Source organism: Canis lupus, chromosome 2 (genome assembly GCF_003254725.2).
Source record: "Canis lupus dingo isolate Sandy chromosome 2, ASM325472v2, whole genome shotgun sequence".
Taxonomy (NCBI): Eukaryota; Metazoa; Chordata; class Mammalia; order Carnivora; family Canidae; genus Canis; species Canis lupus.
The window spans coordinates 5,090,462-5,111,504 of NC_064244.1; the positions used below are offsets into that span (position 1 = coordinate 5,090,462).

At 36.8% G+C, this 21,043-nt stretch overlaps 1 protein-coding gene and 1 long non-coding RNA gene across 17 annotated transcripts in view; one reads left to right on the forward strand and one right to left on the reverse strand.

Annotated features, from left to right (window-relative positions):
• MKX (mohawk homeobox) overlaps positions 1-21,043 on the forward strand; it is a 116,609-nt gene that overhangs the window by 52,685 nt on the left and 42,881 nt on the right. For 3 of the 11 annotated variants that reach the window (XM_049096797.1, XM_049096794.1, XM_035713392.2), the window contains exon 7: positions 15,478-15,770. The exons of 4 other annotated variants lie outside the window; for them this stretch is intronic. In XM_049096797.1, coding sequence (XP_048952754.1) covers positions 15,478-15,498 — 21 coding nt within the window. In that variant the 3' untranslated portion in view covers positions 15,499-15,770. Of the gene's footprint in view, positions 1-931; positions 3,947-15,477; positions 15,771-21,043 lie in introns of those variants that run through there. 4 more of the 11 variants (XM_035713394.2, XM_049096820.1, XM_049096803.1 and 1 more) reach the window with 3 other exon arrangements.
• LOC118354154 (uncharacterized) overlaps positions 1-21,043 on the reverse strand; it is an 83,484-nt gene that overhangs the window by 38,912 nt on the left and 23,529 nt on the right. For 4 of the 6 annotated variants that reach the window (XR_007403701.1, XR_007403703.1, XR_007403702.1 and 1 more), the window contains 6 exons: positions 18,799-19,042; positions 17,182-17,304; positions 15,906-16,054; positions 12,492-12,610; positions 10,834-11,020; positions 8,158-9,853 (listed from right to left, as the gene is read on the reverse strand). This is a non-coding gene — a long non-coding RNA (uncharacterized LOC118354154). Of the gene's footprint in view, positions 1-8,157; positions 9,854-10,833; positions 11,021-12,491; positions 12,611-15,905; positions 16,055-17,181; positions 17,305-18,798; positions 19,043-21,043 lie in introns of those variants that run through there. The other 2 variants (XR_007403699.1, XR_007403700.1) reach the window with 1 other exon arrangement.

The following is a 21,043-nucleotide window of genomic DNA, read 5'->3' on the forward strand; positions in this document are numbered from 1 at the left end:
TGGCTGGTGAAGGGTGACAGCATTGCTTCTTCACTTCAGGAATCATGATGCCATAGCCTTTACTATGGACCAGGAATTGTTCCAAGAGTTCAGTACTCACTACCTCATTTAACCCTCACAGCCACCCAGGGAAGTAGGGTTACTGCTGTCCCCATTCTGTAGGGAAAGACACTTAGACGCAGTGTGCATAGCTTGCCCAAGGCTGCATGCCTGGTGAGTCGGCTGTTTTCCTATGGTCCCAGGACATATCTTGTGCTTCAAAAAATTATGATACAAAAAGATGGTTTTTTGATCTATAAAATGTTTTTGTTTTCCCTTCAAACAGATCAACTTATTACCATGCAGCAATTTTTCCCATTTTTTCCCTATAAATCTCTTGTATTCTAAATTTAGGTGATAATAGTGGATTAGGATCTGTATGTTTTTGGAATTTAATAAATGTGTTGGGATGTAGATTTCTGGACGAAATTTAGAGTGGATACCTCTGGCAAGATTTAAATGGCAGAGGTGGAGGGGTGGTCGTGGTGGTGGTGGGATTTCATCGAAATGGGACATCAGAAGACCTTTAGACTAGTGCTCTTGAACCTCTAGCCACAGCCAAGGCACCAGAAGGATTTTATCTTCCTTTTATGCCTAGTTCCTTCTTAAAATTCTCATGCCCTTCAATACCATCAGCAAAAATCTTCCCAATCTTCATTTCAAAGCCCATCCCTACTCCACTTTAGACTTTAAATGACTGTTTCTGAAATGAAAAGCAGAAAATCGCAGAACCTTTAAATGTAGAAATGTGTGAACATAGAACACTGACATGCCAAGTACAGTTTTAACATTTTAAATGTATTAACGTTGAAATGTATTTGAAAAGTAGAAGGACTAGTAATCCTGTTCATCTTGTGTCTAAAATATGTTTCTTTTCTATTAATAAATACAGCAGATGAACTGTGAGTAGAGAAGCTGTCATTTGCTACTCCTCGGAAAGATCCAAGAAGTTTGTGAACGTCATCTCTTTTATTGTGTCATTTCTGCTGTTAATGCAGTCAGACAGGTTTAACAGCAAGGTCTCCTAGTCTCTAGTGCCATTTCTGGAGATGGTAATTTGAGGAATTTGAAAAGCATGGCAAAAATGTGAGCCAATTCAAAGATACACTACAGTTCATATATCAAAGGAAAAATACTTTTTGATGGTTTCTCAGAGATACTGAAGAGCTTGAAAATACATAGATGGAAAAAAAAAAGAAAAAGAAAATACATGGATGGAGCCAGACTCTCCAGCCAGTTTCTAGATCATTACAAATGCATATTTTTCCATTTCTTTTTATTGAAGATAGACCTATTAATACTTCACAACCTAACACTATGCAGCTACACATTCATTTGACAAGTCAACCTTCTAGAACTGCAGTGTGGCAGCTATATCATTGATCTCGGGAAAAAGAGTTCTTGTGCTACTGAAGAACTTAGAGGATGAATATCAATGTCAACTTTGGGCCAGAATTAAGGGTTAGCTAAGAATTGGTAAGTCCATCCAGTTTTCAAAACTAGTAGCCCAACTGGAATGTAAATGGAGTGCTTTTATAAACAATTAATGCTCCTTGCAACACACAGGGAGTTATTCATGCATAGTTAGGAAGTCATTTTCTGAGACTTTGGCTGGAAACGTAGCTTTCATGGATGAAACATTTTGGGTAACATCTCCAATATTCCCCTTGCGAAAATGAAGTAACGACATCCATTAGACACTTCAAGTTTGCAGCTCTTCTTTCATGTGGCTCCAGTCCTCTTGGTCTTGGCATGTTGTGATAGTTTGGCACAAAGTAGCATCATTTTGTCCTTGACGATGATAGATTCTGCACACTTAATCCATTAATCTGAGCTGATGGACTTTGCCCAGAGTTAAAATATTTTGTTCTTACATAATGGTTTTCTTATTAAATCTCTGAACAATACTCTTTTACGGGTGACTACATTCAACCCCATATTCTAGATGTAAAAAGTAAAGTGAGAGGAGGTTAATTTTTTTTAATTTTATGAGGATTTATATAGTGCTTGGTGTAAGTGCTCAAGCTCTCTTCTGTTTTAGAAAATATTCAATCATATGGTCCTCAAAAGAAGTTTATGAGTCTTGTGCTATTAGACCCATTATAGGTGAGAAAGCTGAAGCACAAGGAAGTCAAGCGGCTGGCCAGCTGAGATAGTAAGTAGTAGAGCAAGAGTCCAACTCCTGCTGTCTGGTTCCAGGGTCTGGGCTCCAACCACTGCACTAAACTGTCTCTGCGCCTCACACTAGACCAGCCTTGTAGTTAATAACAATGAACTAAGGACAGAAATGAGAATATTTAACATTTCCAAACCCCCTTTCTGGTCACTCACCAACAATTTCCTCCCCATAGACAGCATTCTCATTTTCAAAGTGAAGTTTCAAAGTGAAAGTCTTAGACTTTGGAAAGGTGGAACCTTTGAGATCACAGAGGAGCAATCTTGGTAGATTGGGATTACGCAGAACAATTTAGCATCAAGAATATTTAGTGAAAAAGATTGAAAGTGAAGTTAAGGCATGACAGATGGGTGGTACTCTGCTTATTTGAAAAGTTCCTTTCAAATTATAAGTCCCACTTCCTTCACCTTTAGTCCTCCAGCCTAGATTGATGCGTCAGAATACCTGTGCATTTTACAATAACAAAGGTACCACTTGGAATTAACAAGGAGCCATTAGTCTCAAGTTCTTATGCTCTGCATAGCAAGGAAAGCCATCAAGGCTAGACTCCCTAACTGATAAGGAGCCAAGCAACGGTTTCACAGGTTTGCACACAGACTGCTGGGGTCTGTGCCTTCATGGGTACTGCTGGAAAAATAAAGATATTCTGTTGTTCTTAATGGAAATATAACCTACCCTGAAAGCTTTGAGATGTCAACTTACCCTACCCTGACCAGGGAGCTCTTTGCTATTGGTCCAGAAGAGAGGGATGTGGTTTCTAATTTTTATTTCCTGGCAGGAGTTAGAGGAGATGATGCATTGACAGGCAGCTGAAGGTGGGGACCCTGTGGATCCAGGACATCTGGGCATCATTAGCCATAGTGAGGGGCCAGCCCACATGAGAGGTAGCAGGAAGGAAAAGAATCTATGGCCAGATGGTGGAAGTCATGGCTGGAGGAAACACTGGCTTAATTTTTGGAAAAGATTTTTCTTCAAACTCTGAAATGACTTTGGAAGCCACTCGTTCTTTAAGGCCTCAGGATAAATAATTTAGCTAGTATATTGCAAAAGGGAAAAAATTGTAACTCTATCCATGAAGATGAGGTGGGTTTCATTTTATAATTCTCACTATTCAGAAAGCTTGCACAACTCCCTCGTCTCAAGGCTGTCGAAACTCAGTCTTCAATAACTCTTCTGCAAGCAGTGTCCTTGATACTCGCCAAGCTCAATTGCAATCTCTTCCTGTCATGCTAAAGTTTTGAAGTAGAACTCACTTCTGGTCATAGTGGATCTGGAAGAAGCAGTTCAGTCATCAACAGATACGTGTTGCAGGTTGTTGGGTATTTTTTTCCTTCCTGCTGAGGCAAACATCACTTAGAATGATTTATCATTACTCATTCAGAAGCTCTGACTACCCCAAAGAGAGGCTAACCACAAAAATTTCTTCTAAAAGTGATGTAGCCACAGCTGTCTAGGAGTTATTTAGCAGTAATTCACTCTGGGCAATAGAAGAGTGATTAGAAGGATATCACATCTATTAAAATGTCAATCTAATTAAAGCATGGGAGAGAGCTCAAGAGAGCTTAGAGTCCCTATTCTGTGATTTGGATAGACTTTTTTACTTTACAGATTAAATCATAAGCTGGAAACAAAGTCTCTTTGCATCTCTGTGGTCTAAAATACTAACAAAAAGAAAAAAAAAGATTCTTAATAGATTAATAGGTTGTCATTCAGTAGGGTTTCTAGTAAACAGCATGTTAAGCCTTGTCCTTGTCATGGTCTCCAAAAGTGACTTTATTTTTTTTATAATAAATGTATTTTTTATTGGTGTTCAATTTGCCAACATACAAAATAACACCCAGTGCTCATCCCGTCAAGTGCCCCCCTCAGTGCCCATCACCCATTCACCCCCATCCCCCGCCCTCCTCCCCTTCCACCACCCCTAGTTCGTTTCCCAGAGTTAGGAGTCTTTATGTTCTGTCTCCCTTTCTGACATTTCCCACACACTTCTTCTCCCTTCCCTTATATTCCCTTTCACTATTATTTATATTCCCCAAATGAATGAGAACATATAATGTTTGTCCTTCTCTGATTGACTTACTTCACTCAGCATAATACCCTCCAGTTCCATCCACGTTGAAGCAAATGGTGGGTATTTGTCATTTCTAATGGCTGAGTAATATTCCATTGTATACATAGACCACATCTTCTTTATCCATTCATCTTTCGATGGACACCGAGGCTCCTTCCACAGTTTGGCTATTGTGGACATTGCTGCTAGAAACATCGGGGTGCAGGTGTCCTGGCATTTCATTGCATCTGTATCTTTGGGGTAAATCCCCAACAGTGCAATTGCTGGGTCGTAGGGCAGGTCTATTTTTAACCCTTTGAGGAACCTCCACACAGTTTTCCAGGGTGGCTGCACCAGTTCACATTCCTACCCACAGTGTAAGAGGGTTCCCCTTTCTCCACATCCTCTAGAACCTTTGTGGTTTCCTGCCTTGTTAATTTTCCCCATTCTCACTGGTGTGAGGTGGTATCTCATTGTGGTTTTGATTTGTATTTCCCTGATGGCAAGTGATGCGGAACATTTTCTCATGTGCGTGTTGGCCATGTCTGTGTCTTCCTCTGTGAGATTTCTGTTCATGTCTTTTGCCCATTTCATGATTGGATTGTTCGTTTCTTTGGTGTTGAGTTTAATAAGTTCTTTATAGATCTTGGAAACTAGCCCTTTATCTGATACGTCATTTGCAAATATCTTCTCCCATTCTGTAGGTTGTCTTTGAGTTTTGTTGACTGTATCCTTTGCTGTGCAGAAGCTTCCTATCTTGATAAAGTCCCAATAGTTCATTTTTGCTTTTGTTTCTTTTGCCTTTGTGGGTGTATCTTGCAAGAAGTTACTGTGGCCGACTTCAAAAGGGGTGTTGCCTGTGTTCTCCTCTAGGATTTTTATGGAATCTTGTCTCACATTTAGATCTTTCACCCATTTTGAGTTTATCTTTGTGTCTGGTGCAAGAGAGTGGTCTAGTTTCATTCTTCTGCATGTGGATGTCCAATTTTCCTGGCACCATTTATTGAAGAGACTGTATTTCTTCCAGTGGATAGTCTTTCCTCCTTTATCGAATATTAGTTGACCATAAAGTTGAGGGTCCACTTCTGGATTCTCTATTCTGTTCCATTGATCTATGTGTCTGTTTTTGTGCCAGTACCACACTGTCTTGATGACCACAGCTTTGTAGTACAACCTGAAATCTGGCATTGTGATGCCCCCGATATGGTTTTCTTTTTTAAAATTCCCCTGGCTATTCGGGGTCTTTTCTGATTCCACACAAATTTAAAATAATTTGCTCTAACTCTCTGAAGAAAGTCCATGGTATTTTGATAGGGATTGCATTAAACGTGTAAATTGCCCTGGGTAACATTGACATTTTCACAATATTAATTCTGCCAATCCATGAGCATGGAATATTTTTCCATCTCTTTGTGTCTTCCTCTATTTCTTTCAGAAGTGTTCTATAGTTTTTATGGTATAGATCCTTTACCTCTTTGGTTAGGTTTTTTCCTAGGTATCTTATGCTTTTGGGTGCAATTGTAAATGGGATTGACTCCTTAATTTCTTTTTCTTCAGTCTCATTGTTAGTGTATAGAAATGACTTTATCGATAGAGACCACTTGAATAATTGAATGCAGTAGTTAAAAACATGACCTTTAGTTTGGCTGACATGGCACTAAGACTCACCACCCCCAATGCCAAACTGAGTCCTTTGCGAGTTTCTGGACCCCTCTATGCTACTGTGTCATTTGAAAATAAGGGCCATGATTCTATTTTACAGGGTTATTGTAAGCATCTAACCAGATAACATTTTAGAGTTCCTGGCATCATGCCTAACATAAGAATAAGCATCCAATGAATGTTAGTTAGTAATTCTTATTCTAAAGATAACCCCTTCTCATAACATTTGAGTCTCTCAATATTCAAGTTTAAACTGGATGAAGCTGGATTTTGAATTCTTTCAATCTGTTTATATTTCACAGGCAAAAAGCATTTTCACATCAGGGAAGACCAAATGGCAGATTATTATCATTTATTAACAAGGTGTAAGGCAAACGTAGAAATTTAGTGAAAAAGCAAACGTACAGCATGACCCCATTTTAAAAAACATATAAACCTGTTTGGAAAGCCATAGAACCAAATGTTATATTAGTTTTCCCTAAATTTCCTTTACTTTCTCTCTTATACTTTTTCCCAGATTTTCTGCAGTGAACCTGTATTACTTTCTTATTAGAGACATGCAGCATATGCTATTCTTCAAAGGAAAGAAGTGTAGAGTCACTGTGGAACCAACCAATCTTTATGTATATGTGTGTGACCCCGCCTGGATCTAGTATGGGGGAGATAAAGATAGAGACTGTGGAGGTAGGAGCAGGGAGCCCCAGGGAATCGCTGTGTCCATTTGGGGTAAGCTCCTGTAGATTTAGAGCTGTTGGCTTTTTGTCACCTTCAGAGAGGTTTTCCATCTGCCTGGTTCACCAGAGTCTTATTCTTTATCTCAATTGTTCTAAGTATGTAAATAATTCCAAAAATTGATCTGGTGTCCTGGGGACTCATGGACCTCTGCGATCAGAAACACACTGAACCATGGCTGTCTCCAATGATGGCCCCAAAACTGACACAGTGTGAGGGGATGCAGTTGTCAAGCGCCTGGAGCTCTGACTCACTCCACTTTAATTTAGGGAAATACATAGTACATGATTTTTATATTATTTATTTAATTTTTTAAAAAATTAAAAAAATTTCTTTTTATTGGAGTTCAATTTGCCAACACACAGCATAACACCCAGTGCTCATCCCATCACGTGCCCCCCTCAGTGCCCGTCACCCAGTCACCCCAACTCCCGCCCACCTCCCATTCCACCACCCCTTGTTCATTTCCCAGAGTTAGGAGTCTCTCATGTTCTATCACCCTCTCTGATATTTCCCCATTCATTTTCTCTTCTTTCCCCTTCATTCCTTTTCACTATTTTTATATTCCCCAAATGAATGAGACACCATATAATGTTTGTCCTTCTCTGATTGACTTATTTCACTCAGCATAATACCCTCCAATTCCATCCATGTCGAAGCAAAAGGTGGATATTTGTCGTTTCTAATGGCTGAGTAATATTCCATACATAGACCACATCTTCTTTATCCATTCATCTTTCGATGGACACCGAGGCTCCTTCCACAGTTTGGCTATTGTGGACATTGCTGCTAGAAACATCGGGGTGCAGGTGTCCCGGCGTTTCACTGCATCTGTATCTTTGGGGTAAATCCCCAACAGTGCAATTGCTGGTCGTAGGGCAGGTCTAGTTTTAACTCAGCAGTTTAACTCTGCCTTCAGCCCAGGGCCTGATCCTGGAGACCGGGATCGAGTCCCACGTCAGGCTCCCTGCATGGAGTCTGCTTCTCCCTCTGCCTTTGTCTCTGCTGCTCTCTCTCATGAATAAATAATTTTTTTTAAATAAATAAAAAATCTTTTAAAAATGTTTAAAAAAAGATAAAATGAATAACTACAGTTAAAACTAAGGAATTAAAAATGGATTGGTCTAGGGGCACCTGAGTGGCTGAGTCAGTTGGGTGTCCCAACTCTTGCTTTTGGCTCAGGTCATGATCTTAAGGTCCGGTCCTGAGATCAAACCCCATGGCAGGCTCTGTGCTCAGCAGGGAGTCTGCTCTAAATTCTCTCTCCCTCTGCCCCTCCCCATCTCAAATAAATAAATATTTAAAAATAAATAAATGTGTTAGTCTAGAGTTAAGACAAAATGACCAGTGAATGCATGAAACACTAGGATGACAAAAGTTAGAATGTCTCCTGGTTTTCTAACAATTTCTCAATTAATTTGACTATAAAGACTGATTTTTAAAAATGTCATTTACTGTATCACCACAGATACACACAAAAGGCAGCACATATTAAATATGAGACACATATTTTATTTTATTTCTTTATTCATGAGACATACAGAAGCAGAGACATAGGCAGAGGGAGAAGTAGGTTCCCTGCAGGGAGCCTGATGTGGGACTTGATCCCAGTACCACGGGATCACAACCTGAGCCAAATATGTTTTCTAGGCCACAACAGAATAAGCCTAGAATAAACTAGGTGCAAGAGGCTAATCATTTTGAAGAACAAATTCTCAATATAAACATAGGCTCATAAAGAAAGCTGAGTCAAATTCCAATTAACAAGCATATTTAAAACAAAAAATAAAATAAACTCCACGGCTAACTAGGTTTCCATGAACTTCATAAACCTTCCATGAACTTCTGACCCTTCTTTTCTATGGAGTATGATATTTACTGCCTGTACCAGTGAAATAGGCATAATTATATAGTATTTATAGCTTGGTAATCAGTGTATACTGTTGTCAATAGTTGGGGCAGCAAATAATTTCCTAAAAGTCAAATCACCTGTCTTATTAAGCCAAAATGTAGTCAAGTTTTATGTATGTTTGAAGTACTTTCAGAGCAATCATAAACAAATCCCAGTTGATATTCAAAATACAACTCCAGAGAATTTAATAAAGGATTAGACAAAAACAGTTTTCAATTTTTACTATAAATGCCAACTTGGTATTTACTAAATATTTGTAGATTCATGTTAAGACTAAGTCTACTTGTGACCCAGTGACTTATAAAGATAGGATGTGAGAGGCCCTTAAAAATTTGTCCTTGATTTTATAAGACACATGTAAAAAATATCTGTCCTATTTACTTGGATGTAGATATCCTTGCTTGAGTAGGATACTAGATTAAAAACTGAGAGACAAGAAGAGTTTAAGTGAAAACACCTCAGAAACAGATATACTTGCTAGACAATTAAATTTCCAAGGGATCTTGGAAATATCCAAAGACAATGTTTACAGTGATTTGAAATTTCAACTGAAACAAGTATGGCCAGCAACCAAATACTACCCTCAATTGAAGAGGAGACCCTTTATAATTAGTTGCTGTCAACTGTGTTAACAGTTGTTGTTAACATTTAGTTAACATTATATGTTAACAGTGTTATAACATTTCACTATTTAAATACTATTGTACTTTACAGAGTTAGAAGACAAAAGTCTAATGAAGCATCTACCATGGGTTAGAGAACTAAAATCTAGATGCCATTACCATTCACCAGGATTATTATTAAATTACAAAGTGTAATCATAGTGTGGGGCACCTGGGTGGCTCAGTTGGTTGAGAGTTCAACTCTTTGTTTTGGCTCAGGTCATGATCTTATTATGGGTCTAGAGATCAAGACGTGTTATCAGGCTCCACATTTAGTAGGGAGTCTGCTTAAAGATTCTCTGCCTCTGCTCCCCCCCACCCACCTCACTCACTCTCTCTCTTAAATCAATCGTTTTTTAAAAATGCAGTTACAGTGTTATGGAACACGTTCTATCAAAGAGAACTTTAAATTTCAGAAATGAAATTTGATTTATATTCTTCAGTCTGATTTAAGATATACTAAGACAAAAACTTTGTCAGTGAAAAACTTACCTTTGCTCTCACAAAGTTGCTTGAATTTCACATACTCGGACTAAAGATCTTAAATTTTTTAATTCAGTACAAATTTCTGACATGTGAACACTTCCCATATTATGGGCTTCTTCTCGCAATCTTGATGCCTATAATTAAAGAAATAAAGATCACATACATGCCACAATCACGTACAAAAAAAAAAAACAAAAACCCCAAAACATTAAATTTCTGACAACTTTGTACCAAGATTACAGAACAATCCGCCTTTAAATCCACAAAAATGATAGTGAATCTAAAGGAGAAAAAGGATTTTCTTTAAAAAACTGTCTAATGGTGGAAAGAAGGTATTTTTCCAAGATTTCCCCCTTCAACTTCTGGAGGATATAGTATTTCCAATTTTAGTATTGCATAGCACTAAGGATAGAAGAGCTCATGATTCGTGGTTAATAAGATGCTGAGTCAGCCAGAGTAAAGTTCAGGTGTAACAATGTTAAAAGGGACTTCACTGTATTCTGATGTCATAAGATATGCAATATTACCTCTGTGAACTTAGAGAAAATTTCAGACAGTCAGTAAGCTGCTAAAAGGGAGAAGCCAATGGCAGTTAATTGGAATGTCCAAAGGTCCCTCATTCCAAAGCAAAACTGTTTTCTAACTTCTACTTGCTAGTCTAGTGGAGAGATAGAAGAGTAATAGTATGAACAAGTTCTAAAACTATCAGAGCAGCTGGCTGAGTAGCATCCTGGCTTTAAGCCTCATAACTATTCTAACTGGGTGACTTTGGTATATAATTTATTTGGTCTTAAGGGTCTTCAATGGTAAAATGGGAGAACTCATCTGCACTGCTTAACAGTTTTGAGAAGTGGAGAAAATAAAGCACTCAGCACAGTGCTAAATGCTGAGTATATTAAAATATTTTATGTGAAACCATAAAAAGTTATCTCATAAATGCCCTAAAATAAGTGCTTACCAAATATTTAATTTAATGCACTGACTATAGACAATCTAATTAGACATTACTTTAAATGTAGCTTAAATTCAGTGATCTAGATTAGATTTTCTAGAAGAAATTATATTTTGTCATTCATCCAAAGGTAAAACATCTGCTATGAATCATGTAACATACTTGCTTCTCTGCATGATCTGCAGGCCATCCTTGAACATGTTTTATGAGATTTTCATTGAAGTGTGCTGCTAGCGTAGGTGTTAATGAACATGTAGGTCGGGCAGATGAATTCTGTGGTACAACTGTTGCGTTTGATGCATTACTACTAGAAGTATGATTTGGACCAGGCGATGGACTTCTCTGGCTACTGGAAGAGAAAAAAGAATTGAATGTATAGTATATTTTTAAAAGGAGATACCTAAAAATTGTCAATATCTTCTATTAAATTAAAGATATCCAAATTCCTAAGAAAAATCTGTTATTTTAACATCAAATACTTAGAATTTAAAATCCAAAGTGTAGTTATATATCATGTACTCCTTAAACACACTTTTGGGAGGAAAAAGGGCCCTTCTAAGAACACTAATGTCAGTTAAATTTAAACTAATAGTGCTCTTCAAATTTGACAGCAGAACCTGTGATTTTGTATACCAGAAACACTACTCAGAATGTAACTAAGAAATGGTCATATTTTAACAGTTGTAGATATAAGGCACAACTGAGTATTGCATCTTAAGTACATGTAGATAAAGAGGGGGAAAAAAATCTATTGCCTTTGTTTAGTGTCAGAACAAAATACTGAATCAGAGGGTAGATAATGTGAAGCAAAATACAGGCATTTTATTGGACAGCAACAAATGAGTTTAGTGGCAAAATAAGACCCAAAATAACACTCTGAGATAAGTTATCTTCTTTTAAAACTGTATGGTTTGGCTAGGGTTTGGGGATATGGTGGTAAGAACCAAAACTTTAATCACCCAAGTTGATTTCCTACCTGCTTCACCAGACTTGGCTCTGAATGAATTTCAGTTATTTCCAAAAACTAAATCTCCCAAAGGATGAAGAGTTTTCATCACTGAGGATATTTAAAATAATACTGCAGCCTCTAAAGACAATTTAAAAGAAGTATTTCCCAAAAATGTTCTGAGCAATGGCAACATTGCTGGAGTAAGTAGACAGCTTCCCAAGGTGATTATTTTGAAGGGAACAACTCTCATTTGGATGTAAAAGTTCTGAAATGCTTGTTTAGAAAACAACAATAAAAACAATAGTTGAATTATTTTGCTACCTCATAGCAAGAAATCAAAATAGGAAAATCAATCAAATGAAAATCATTTAAAGTTGTATTTGTTAATTAACAAAGAAACATGTAACACAATACAGCCCTATCTGACAAGCACTCCACACAGGGGTCAAAATTGAAGCTCTTAGGAAAACCTGACACATACCAGTTGAGAAATAGTATTTCCCATTTTTGGATTCAGCAATACACTCATATCTAAAACTGCTATGAGGAGGTTAAAAAATGATGTCATTTCCAACAAGTATTATAAAATCAGGTGCCCTCTTTGTACAAGTATGACATATTGTTACTCCTATCATATTCTATTAAGTAAAATCTGAAGAATGACTTTCTTCAAAAAATAAGCTGGCTTCATTACTAGAGACAACAACCTACTTGGAGTAAGATTTGCCTTTGTAAATCTTATAATACATAAAACTTAGGCTAACCATGGATTCTTACAAGATCAAGTTCTATTATACATATATTTTTATAATATTCAAACAATGCAGCATGCAACATTAATGAAAAAATGTTTCAACACACATGAACTTACTTTGAGCGCTGAAGACTTCGAGGAGAGACAGGTTCATGACCTTGCTGTTTGTCAGCAGTTACAGGCTGCTGTGTGGCCGATTGTGAAACCGGTCCTTGCTTAACTACTGGAGTACTAACCTGAAATGTCAAAATCTGGTGAGACAGGCTTGTATTATATACATAAATACCATGGAAAGTACATAAAACCAAAAGTACTATCAATGTGAAGTCTCTTATTTCTATTCTTTAGTAATTTTTAAGATAACATGAGCTGTCCCCTAATTGTTTCATAATTATTAGTGATATAGACATATTTAATTGTGTAAATCATGGTCATCCAGGTCCCCAAATCCACACACCCCTCCAAATCTAGTTGGATAGTCTTAAACTCTGAAAAATCTAGAGACTTCAAGAATTGCAGTCAGATTAAGTTCCCAAAGTTCACAGTTAGAAGAGCCACGTTCATTTTGAGACTAACATAGAATTTCTTCATAAAATGGCCCAGAAGACTTTAAGATTACTTTTTGTAAAGCAGAAGAACACAAACTAGTTCTCTAATGTTGAGCCCAGTTTTCTTTCTAATACACTAAGATAGCTCCTCTGATTCAGTTATTTTTATATCAGTAAAAATTAATGTTACTATATCATACAAATACAGCTGCTCAAATTTAAACCACATATGCAGAGCGTATAGATTGGTCTACCAGTGAATGAGTCAACACTGGAGTGGTCTTCAAAGACATGTTACCCTACAGAGGTGGAACAAGAGGACCATGATTGTCAGTGAGGATATGTACACTACACATACTTACATGCCACAGAAAAAGAAAACAAGTACTTTTAAACACAAGCCCCGAATTAAGGCACGAAGGCAGACAGCCATTTGTGATTAAGTCACATCCTCCAATAATAGTTTTGTTTTTTTCTTCTTTCTTCCTTTTTTTTTTTTTTTTTTAATATTCCCCCAAACAAATCTGGATAGCCTGGCTACATAAAAATCATTTTTATAAGCATTTTTATAAGGTCTACTTAATACTGAATTCCCACTTAAAAAAAAATTTGATGGGGATCCCTGGGTGGCGCAGCGGTTTGGCGCCTGCCTTTGGCCCAGGGCGTGATCCTGGAGACCCGGGATCGAATCCCGCGTCAGGCTCCCGGTGCATGGAGCCTGCTTCTCCCTCTGCCTATGTCTCTGCCTCTCTCTCTCTCTCTCTGTATGACTATCATAAATAAAATTAAAAAAAAATTTTGATGCCCATATACATAAGGGATTTGAAATGCTAATCTTATAACTGATTGTAAAACTTTACAATCACTTTTAGTCATTATTTATTGTACTCCTAAGATACTACACCCTGACGAGTTTTAAGCTCTAAGAAGATCTCCTTTGTTGAAACAATTTTTTCCTTCTCTCACAAAGTGCAAACAGTATGAAATTGCAGAATAGACTAATTTCTTTTTAAATTTTGAGTTAAATGTATCAATCCAGACTGACCCTAAAATGAGTTTAGATAAATGACTTAAATAGGGAAGGGATAAGCTAAGGAAGACCTAAAAGCTGTCCTAGCATCAATTTCAAGTTATCTTTCAATATGTTTTTATTTTTAGGCTTCTGTGAAAAAGCCTAAAGCTTTAAGCCTTAACTTTATTTCAATATAAAATTTTGGCAAGACCCCTGGTTGGCTTAGTAGGTAGAGCATTCAACTCTTGGATCTCAGGGTTGTGAGTTCGAGCCCCACGATAAGCGTAGAGACTGCTTAAAAATAAAATCTTAGGGATCCCTGGGTGGCGCAGTGGTTTAGCGCCTGCCTTTGGCCCAGGGCGTGATCCTGGAGACCCCGGATCGAATCCCACGTCGGGCTCCTGGTGCATGGAGCCTGCTTCTCCCTCTGCCTACGTCTCTGCCTCTCTCTCTGTGTGACTATCATAAATAAATAAAAAATTAAAATAAAATAAAATCTTAAAAAAAAAAAAATCTTCAGGGGATTCCTGGGTGGCTCAGCAGTTTGGCACCTGCCTTTGGCCCAGGGCCTGGTTCTGGAGTCCCAGGATCGAGTCCCACGTCGGGCTCCCTACATGGATCCTGCTTCTCTCTCTGCCTGCCTCTCTCTCTCTCTCTCTCTGTGTCTCTCATGAATAAATAAATAAATTCTTAAAAAAAAAAAGTTCCTTCTTAAAAAAAAAATCTTCAGCATAAAGGATTGAAATAGCCTACTTTTTAACTAAAAAGAATTTCTTAAATTTACCATTAAGAAAAAAAACTGCAATTTGTGCATATACCAACTTCCAAATCTTTTAATGTTTTGCTGGTAATAGGACTACAAAGCAAAGAATGAGTATGACTAAGATTTGCTTAAGAAATTTTGGGTAAGGGATACCTGGGTAGCTCAGCAGGTAAGCGTCTGCCTTCCACCTAGGGTGTGATCCCAGAGTACTGGGATCAAGTCCCACATCGGGCTCCCTGCATGGAGCCTGCTTGTCCCTCTGCCTGTGTTTCTGCCTTTCTCTGTGTCTCTCACGAATAAATAAAATCTTAAAAAAAAAAAATTTGGGCAAGACTCAAATGATATAGTATAAAATCTGAAGGCAGTGTTGTTAAGGTCTGGTTTATATTCCAATAAGAAGAGACCAGCAATTTTCTAACTGTCTCTGAGGAGCCATTCATGCAAACTTTTGCTTGGAGAAACACAGGTAGTATAAGCTTAGTAAAATGGATTCTGTGTTCAGAAAGACCTAGGCCTTAAATTCTGATTCCACCACAAAAACTGGATTTAACTGAAGGCTTAATTCTCTTATCTATTAAATGAAGCAAATAGTAGTTGATTCTCATGATGTGAAGTTAAATATAATACTATTAAGCTCTTAGCACAGAAATGGATTCATTTCTAAAATAAAAGTATGGGAGGAAAGCCACTGGAAAACAGGTTATATCTTTTAAAAAGTTAAAAAACTCTACAAATATTAAGACAATTATTTTATCCTTCTTTATCCCACTCTTCCTCCAGGTCACAAATCTCAGCCAGTAAGAGAAAACAATCAGCGTATAAAAGTAACACATATGATGGGGGTGCCTAGGTGGCTCAGTCAGTTATGTGTCTGACTTCCCGGTACTAGGATCAAGCCGCCAGTGAGCTCCCAGCTCAGCAAGGGGTCTGCTTCTCCCTCTGCCCTCCCCCCCCATGCCCTCTCTGTAAATAAATAAATATAATTTTTAATTAAAAAAATGTTTAAAAGTAGCATAGATGCAACTCCCTCTAGAGTCCTCAATTTACTGAGACTAACCTGCATCTAAGCTGACCCATCATTCCACCACTACTACACGTTCTCAAAGAGGGCTTTTCCTACAATAGAGAGTCTAAAACATTAAACTTGTTTTTCCAGAAGTGAGTGCTTTCGTGCTTTCTTTTCCAAATTTCCCTCAAAAGCAACATACCTTTGGCTGTGATGAAACAGGAGGAGTACTAATCAAAGGTTTGATAGGGACTGTGTTAGTCTGAGGTGTGCTTATTCTTGGAGACACATACGATCTTGGGGATGATGCATCAGAAGTTAAAGACATTGGAGACTGATTAGATGGCTGAGCTGTGAAAAAGTAAAGCAATTAATTAATTCCAAATAAACCAAAACTTCCGTAATATATATGTAGAGGTCTTTCCATCCCTCTACATGCCCCCTGAACACCAGACAGAACACTTAACTGTTTAAAGTCAGAATCTGAAATACTCACTGGAGTCACGGACTAAAAACGAGCTGTGAATTAGAGAAGCACATCCAATGTATGCCTCCTCCAACCTGTTTTTTTAGGCTGAAGCAAGAAGGTAAGCCTGAACTATTCTCACATGGAAGGCATCCTCACCATTCTTATTTGTTCTTTCTTATTCTATATTTAGGCCTGGTTATACCCCTTTATCTCCTGCCTCATGAGGATAACCAGAGAGTTAAGTCTTTGCACTATTATATTTCAATTTCAGAATAAGTGTTTCTGCTCAGTTTATTAGTTTTCAGAATTGGGGCAGGGGGACAAGTCAAAGTGACCAATTCATTTCTTCTTTGTTCCTATATATGCCTCTTTCCATTGGATGTTTCATGGAGAAGAGAAATAGGTAATTTAAGACAGGACTTGAGCATTTCTGTATCCTGTGGTCAGTCAAAAATCATTAAACATCAAATGTGAACCAAACCAACACTTAAAATATATTCAATGTTTCATAAAAATTGAGGACCTATCAGTTTACACTCAGCTTTATATCAGTTTACACTCAGCTTTAGAGTACATTGACAACTTAAAGTCTGAATTAAATATGTATTACAGATTTAATGGCAATACTGGAAGATAAATGTCAATGTTTGCCTCATCTGGAAAAAAAAATACTGTATATACTAGTGTTAGAAAAAAAAATCATCAAACATCAGGGGTGTTTGAGTGGCTCAATAGATTGGGCATCTGCCTTCTGCTCAGGTCATGGTCTCAGGGTCCCAGGATTGAGCCCCACATTGGGCTCCCTGCTCAGCAGAAAGTCTGTTTCTCCCCGCCCTCATGTACATTCTCTCAAATAAATAAATAAATAAAATTAAAAACAAATTACAGGATCCTGTAAAACAAACATCAAATTGTTATAGCTAGTCTCTTCAGAAACCAAAAAGTTTTACCATGAACCCCCTGCTCCAAATTAATATACAATTCTCACAATACCTAAGAAAATGAATACCTTGTGTAGAGAGCTGAGCAGCTTGAGAAATCAAAGAAGTTATGTTGAAAGCAGATGGTCCAGCAGTAAGAAACTTATGAATTATAGACTGCAATGAGGCTTGTGTCACAGCTGCTGTAAGAACTAAACACATATCTTAAATTAAAATAAAAACATAGTGGCACAGTATGGTATTAGTAACAACTTGAAAACTAAAAAAACCCCAAAGAAACTGCAGTGTTTCAAACTAGAACTCTCAAAATAAAAATCTGTAAGATGGTAATAAAATGGGTCCAGAGATAGGAAATGATCAGAGGTAGAAGAAATTTAATGGTTTTTTTTTTGTAAAGGAAAACAGTAGTTTTCCTTTGCATTAAAATTTGTGTTCAATTTAAGAAACTCCGGAGACTTTTTAAAAACAGTAAAGAGTGTTCCCTGGAAATTCTGATTATACCAGAAATCTATTCATTAATAGCTAAAGGGCTTTTGTAGGTTACCTGAAATTAAAAAGATAAAGGGTAGTTATTTCATGTGAATGCTTTACTAAACAAGGTGACCATTAAAACCCTACATTAGGGCAGCCCAGGTGGCTCAGCGGTTTAGTGCCTGCCTTCAGCCCAGGGCATGATCCTGGAGACCCGGGATCGAGTCCCATGTCAGGCTCCCTGCATGGAGCCTGCTTCTCCATCTGCCTGTGTCTTTGCCTCTCTTTCTCTCTGTGCCTCTCATGAGTAAATAAATAAAATCTTTAAAAATAAAATAAAATAAAACCCTACATTAATACCCACTCCAACAATCTTTTAAAGAACAGACATTAAATAAAAGAAGCTAGGTAATTTAGGAACATCATTTATTTTCAAAGCACAAGATCCTTTATTATTGACATTTTCTTATGCTATCATCTCTTCAAACTGCTTAAAGTCCTACTTTCCCTAGTAAAACATGTACCTATCAAATAGAATGGCACAGTTATCTTAAGAGAATAAAATCAAAATGCAAGAAAGTACAGTAAGAACAAAATTATTGACCAACTAGCGTGAAATAGCTCCATTTTTAAGATAAAGGAAGAACTTAACCATTTAGCACTACTGTTAAATATATTATGTAACAATGTACACATACTGAAATGGACTATTCTAAACAGAAAATTTTAAAATGCTCTTAAGACTGTTTGAATTTGAATAGCTTGTCAATTAAAACTATATCCACTTTTATTCAGACTTCTTTGATGTTGCTAGCTAAACAGCATACTGAAAAGCAAAGTTGGAATTAACAATATGCTAGAATTTAAGTGTTTTTATATCAGTTTTTAGAAATGCTCTTTAATTAAAAAAAAAAAGACATTTATTATACACATTAAGCAGACAGAATAGCTTTATCTCCGGTAAATACCGTACACAGCAAGTCTTGAAAAATATACAGAGAAAAAAAAAAAAAGAAAAATATACAGGAAAAATCCAAGTACTACTAACTTAATTACAATACCAAAGGTTTTCAACAACCATGAGGTTATGATATGAATTTCAAAGAATGACGCTCAAATGTGAATTTCAAAATGAAACAAAAGACCACTCCTAAATTGGGGAATTTACTAACGACACGAAGCAAATAATAATAATAAAACTGTTACCAATTTACCTTCATTTATTTTGGATATGTCCACATTAGAATTATTAAGTTGCAGCGTGGCTTGCAAAGCAGGAAGCAGCTGTCTGAGAAGGTTGGGGTCCTGAAGTAATGGAGGTATCGGTGACTGTGGAACAGGAGAAACGGATTGCTGACGCAGATGTTGGAGGTGCAGATGTGGGATTCAGTCCAGAGGCAGAGGATGTGGAAGGAGTTGTGCAAGAATGTGATACAGATTTGTCTCCTGGTGCAGACTCTAAGTAAAAAGGAGATAACAAGGCTGAAAAAAAACTACTTGGAGAAAACTAGAACCAACATCGAAAGAGCAACTTTCATGTGCCAAACACCAAAAAAAAACTACTTGGAGAAAACTAGAACCAACATTGAAAGAGCAACTTTCATGTGCCAAACACCCAACTCAAGTAATTTCATTCCATCTTCCCAAGGTGACACAGGGAGGGGGCTCAGTAAAGATCTACCTACTTAGAATAATAGGGTTAAGTATTTTTATATCCCAATTTCACAGGTGAGAAAACTAAACAAGAAAGATTATGTAACTTGCTTGAAATCACAAAACTTGGTAAAGCAGTGATTCTGCTATATTCATGTCTGATTCTAAAAGTCTCATGTTCTGTTTACTGGTAATGCTGTTTCAAACACAGTTATGTATTAACTACACGTTCAAATAAGCTTCTATTAAGATAAAGGTACAATACAATTCTCCTGGACTTAATTTAAGGTGAAAATGTTTATGACCACAGTAAGAGCCCTCCAAAACATGACAATGACCAGAAAACAAATCAGGATTTAACACCATGGCGAGCACCTCCAATATAGGCTACAGATCAGAAGAATGAAACTCCAACTTTGAACTTTCATACTTAACAATTGAGTTTCCAGATTACATACTTTCCTTCTATAAATATATCTATTTGTCACATTTAAAACTTATTAGCACTAGAAATGATGCTTTTTTAATAGCAACCCATCCACAATACATATATTCAGTATTTTAAATAGACCAAAAATAAATAAATAAATAAAACATGCACGGAAAATGGTCATTATCTGAAAGCTATAATTGCAAATTACATATATAGAGTCAATGCAATCGCAATCAAAACTCCAAAAGCATTTTTGGCAGTATTTGAGAAGTTGATTCTATTAACTTATTTGAAAAAGGTAAGGGCTAGTACGGCCATGAAGTTCATGAAAAAAAAAAGAACACAGCTAGTGAAATGTGTCTTGCCAGTATAAAAACTCACAATTGAAAGAAAACCAATATAAGGTCGATTAAACTTCTGTTATGTGTCTTTAGAACTAGAAGATGAAAACAAGAAGGTATCTTTGACATCTAGATGCAGAAAACTACAAAAAGCAAACCAATTACATTCAAAGCACAGATAAGTATTCTAAGGAACTCCTATAATCAGAAAAGACAAACTACACGAAAGAAAAATGAACAAAAGATGAAATAAAGACATTTCCCAGAAGAAACTGGAATGGCTTTACAATTTTTATAATAATACAATGCTTGTTTCTATTTTAGCACAAAACTAGAAACAAACTAAATGTTCACCAACAGAAAGATGAACACTGTACTTTCATACCATGGAATATTACTAATATAATAACTTTAAAGAAAGAAAAAAAGAGGAACAGAGGACCTCTGGATAAAAATATTAAAACAACTAATCAAGATGTTCATGCATATGCTTACAATACTGGCCTAAATATGAAGATTTGCTAAAAATCTTTAATTTTCCATACACACCTATTTCTTGAAGATTTTCAAGTTTGTGTGTATATATATATATATATCTCCCAAATTAAGACTATTATATGACGTATAAAAGTTGCAGGAATACTGCATCTGAATATTACACTGCTACCTAGTAACTGCAAATCCTCATTTCCAATTCTAAGAACTAAACATTTATTAATCTTCATGTCCCCACAGAAGCTGGGAATTACTAGTAAACCTGTCAGTTCTTACATTTATGATGACAGTTTTCTCCAGATCATACTCCTTAAGGGTCAGCTTAGGGGCATTCCTGATTAATGTTTAAAATGAAAACAAGTTCTGCATTTTTACTTTCTGCATGAACCATCAAATTAGTGCTTACATACCTCTGAAATGATCCTTACTCTTTTGTTACTTTTATTGTGGCTTTCTTCTGTTTTTTTAACGTATTCTGATGCTGCTCAATCTATCCACACATTTTTAAAATAAGCACAGCTTAAAAAACTCTTGAGT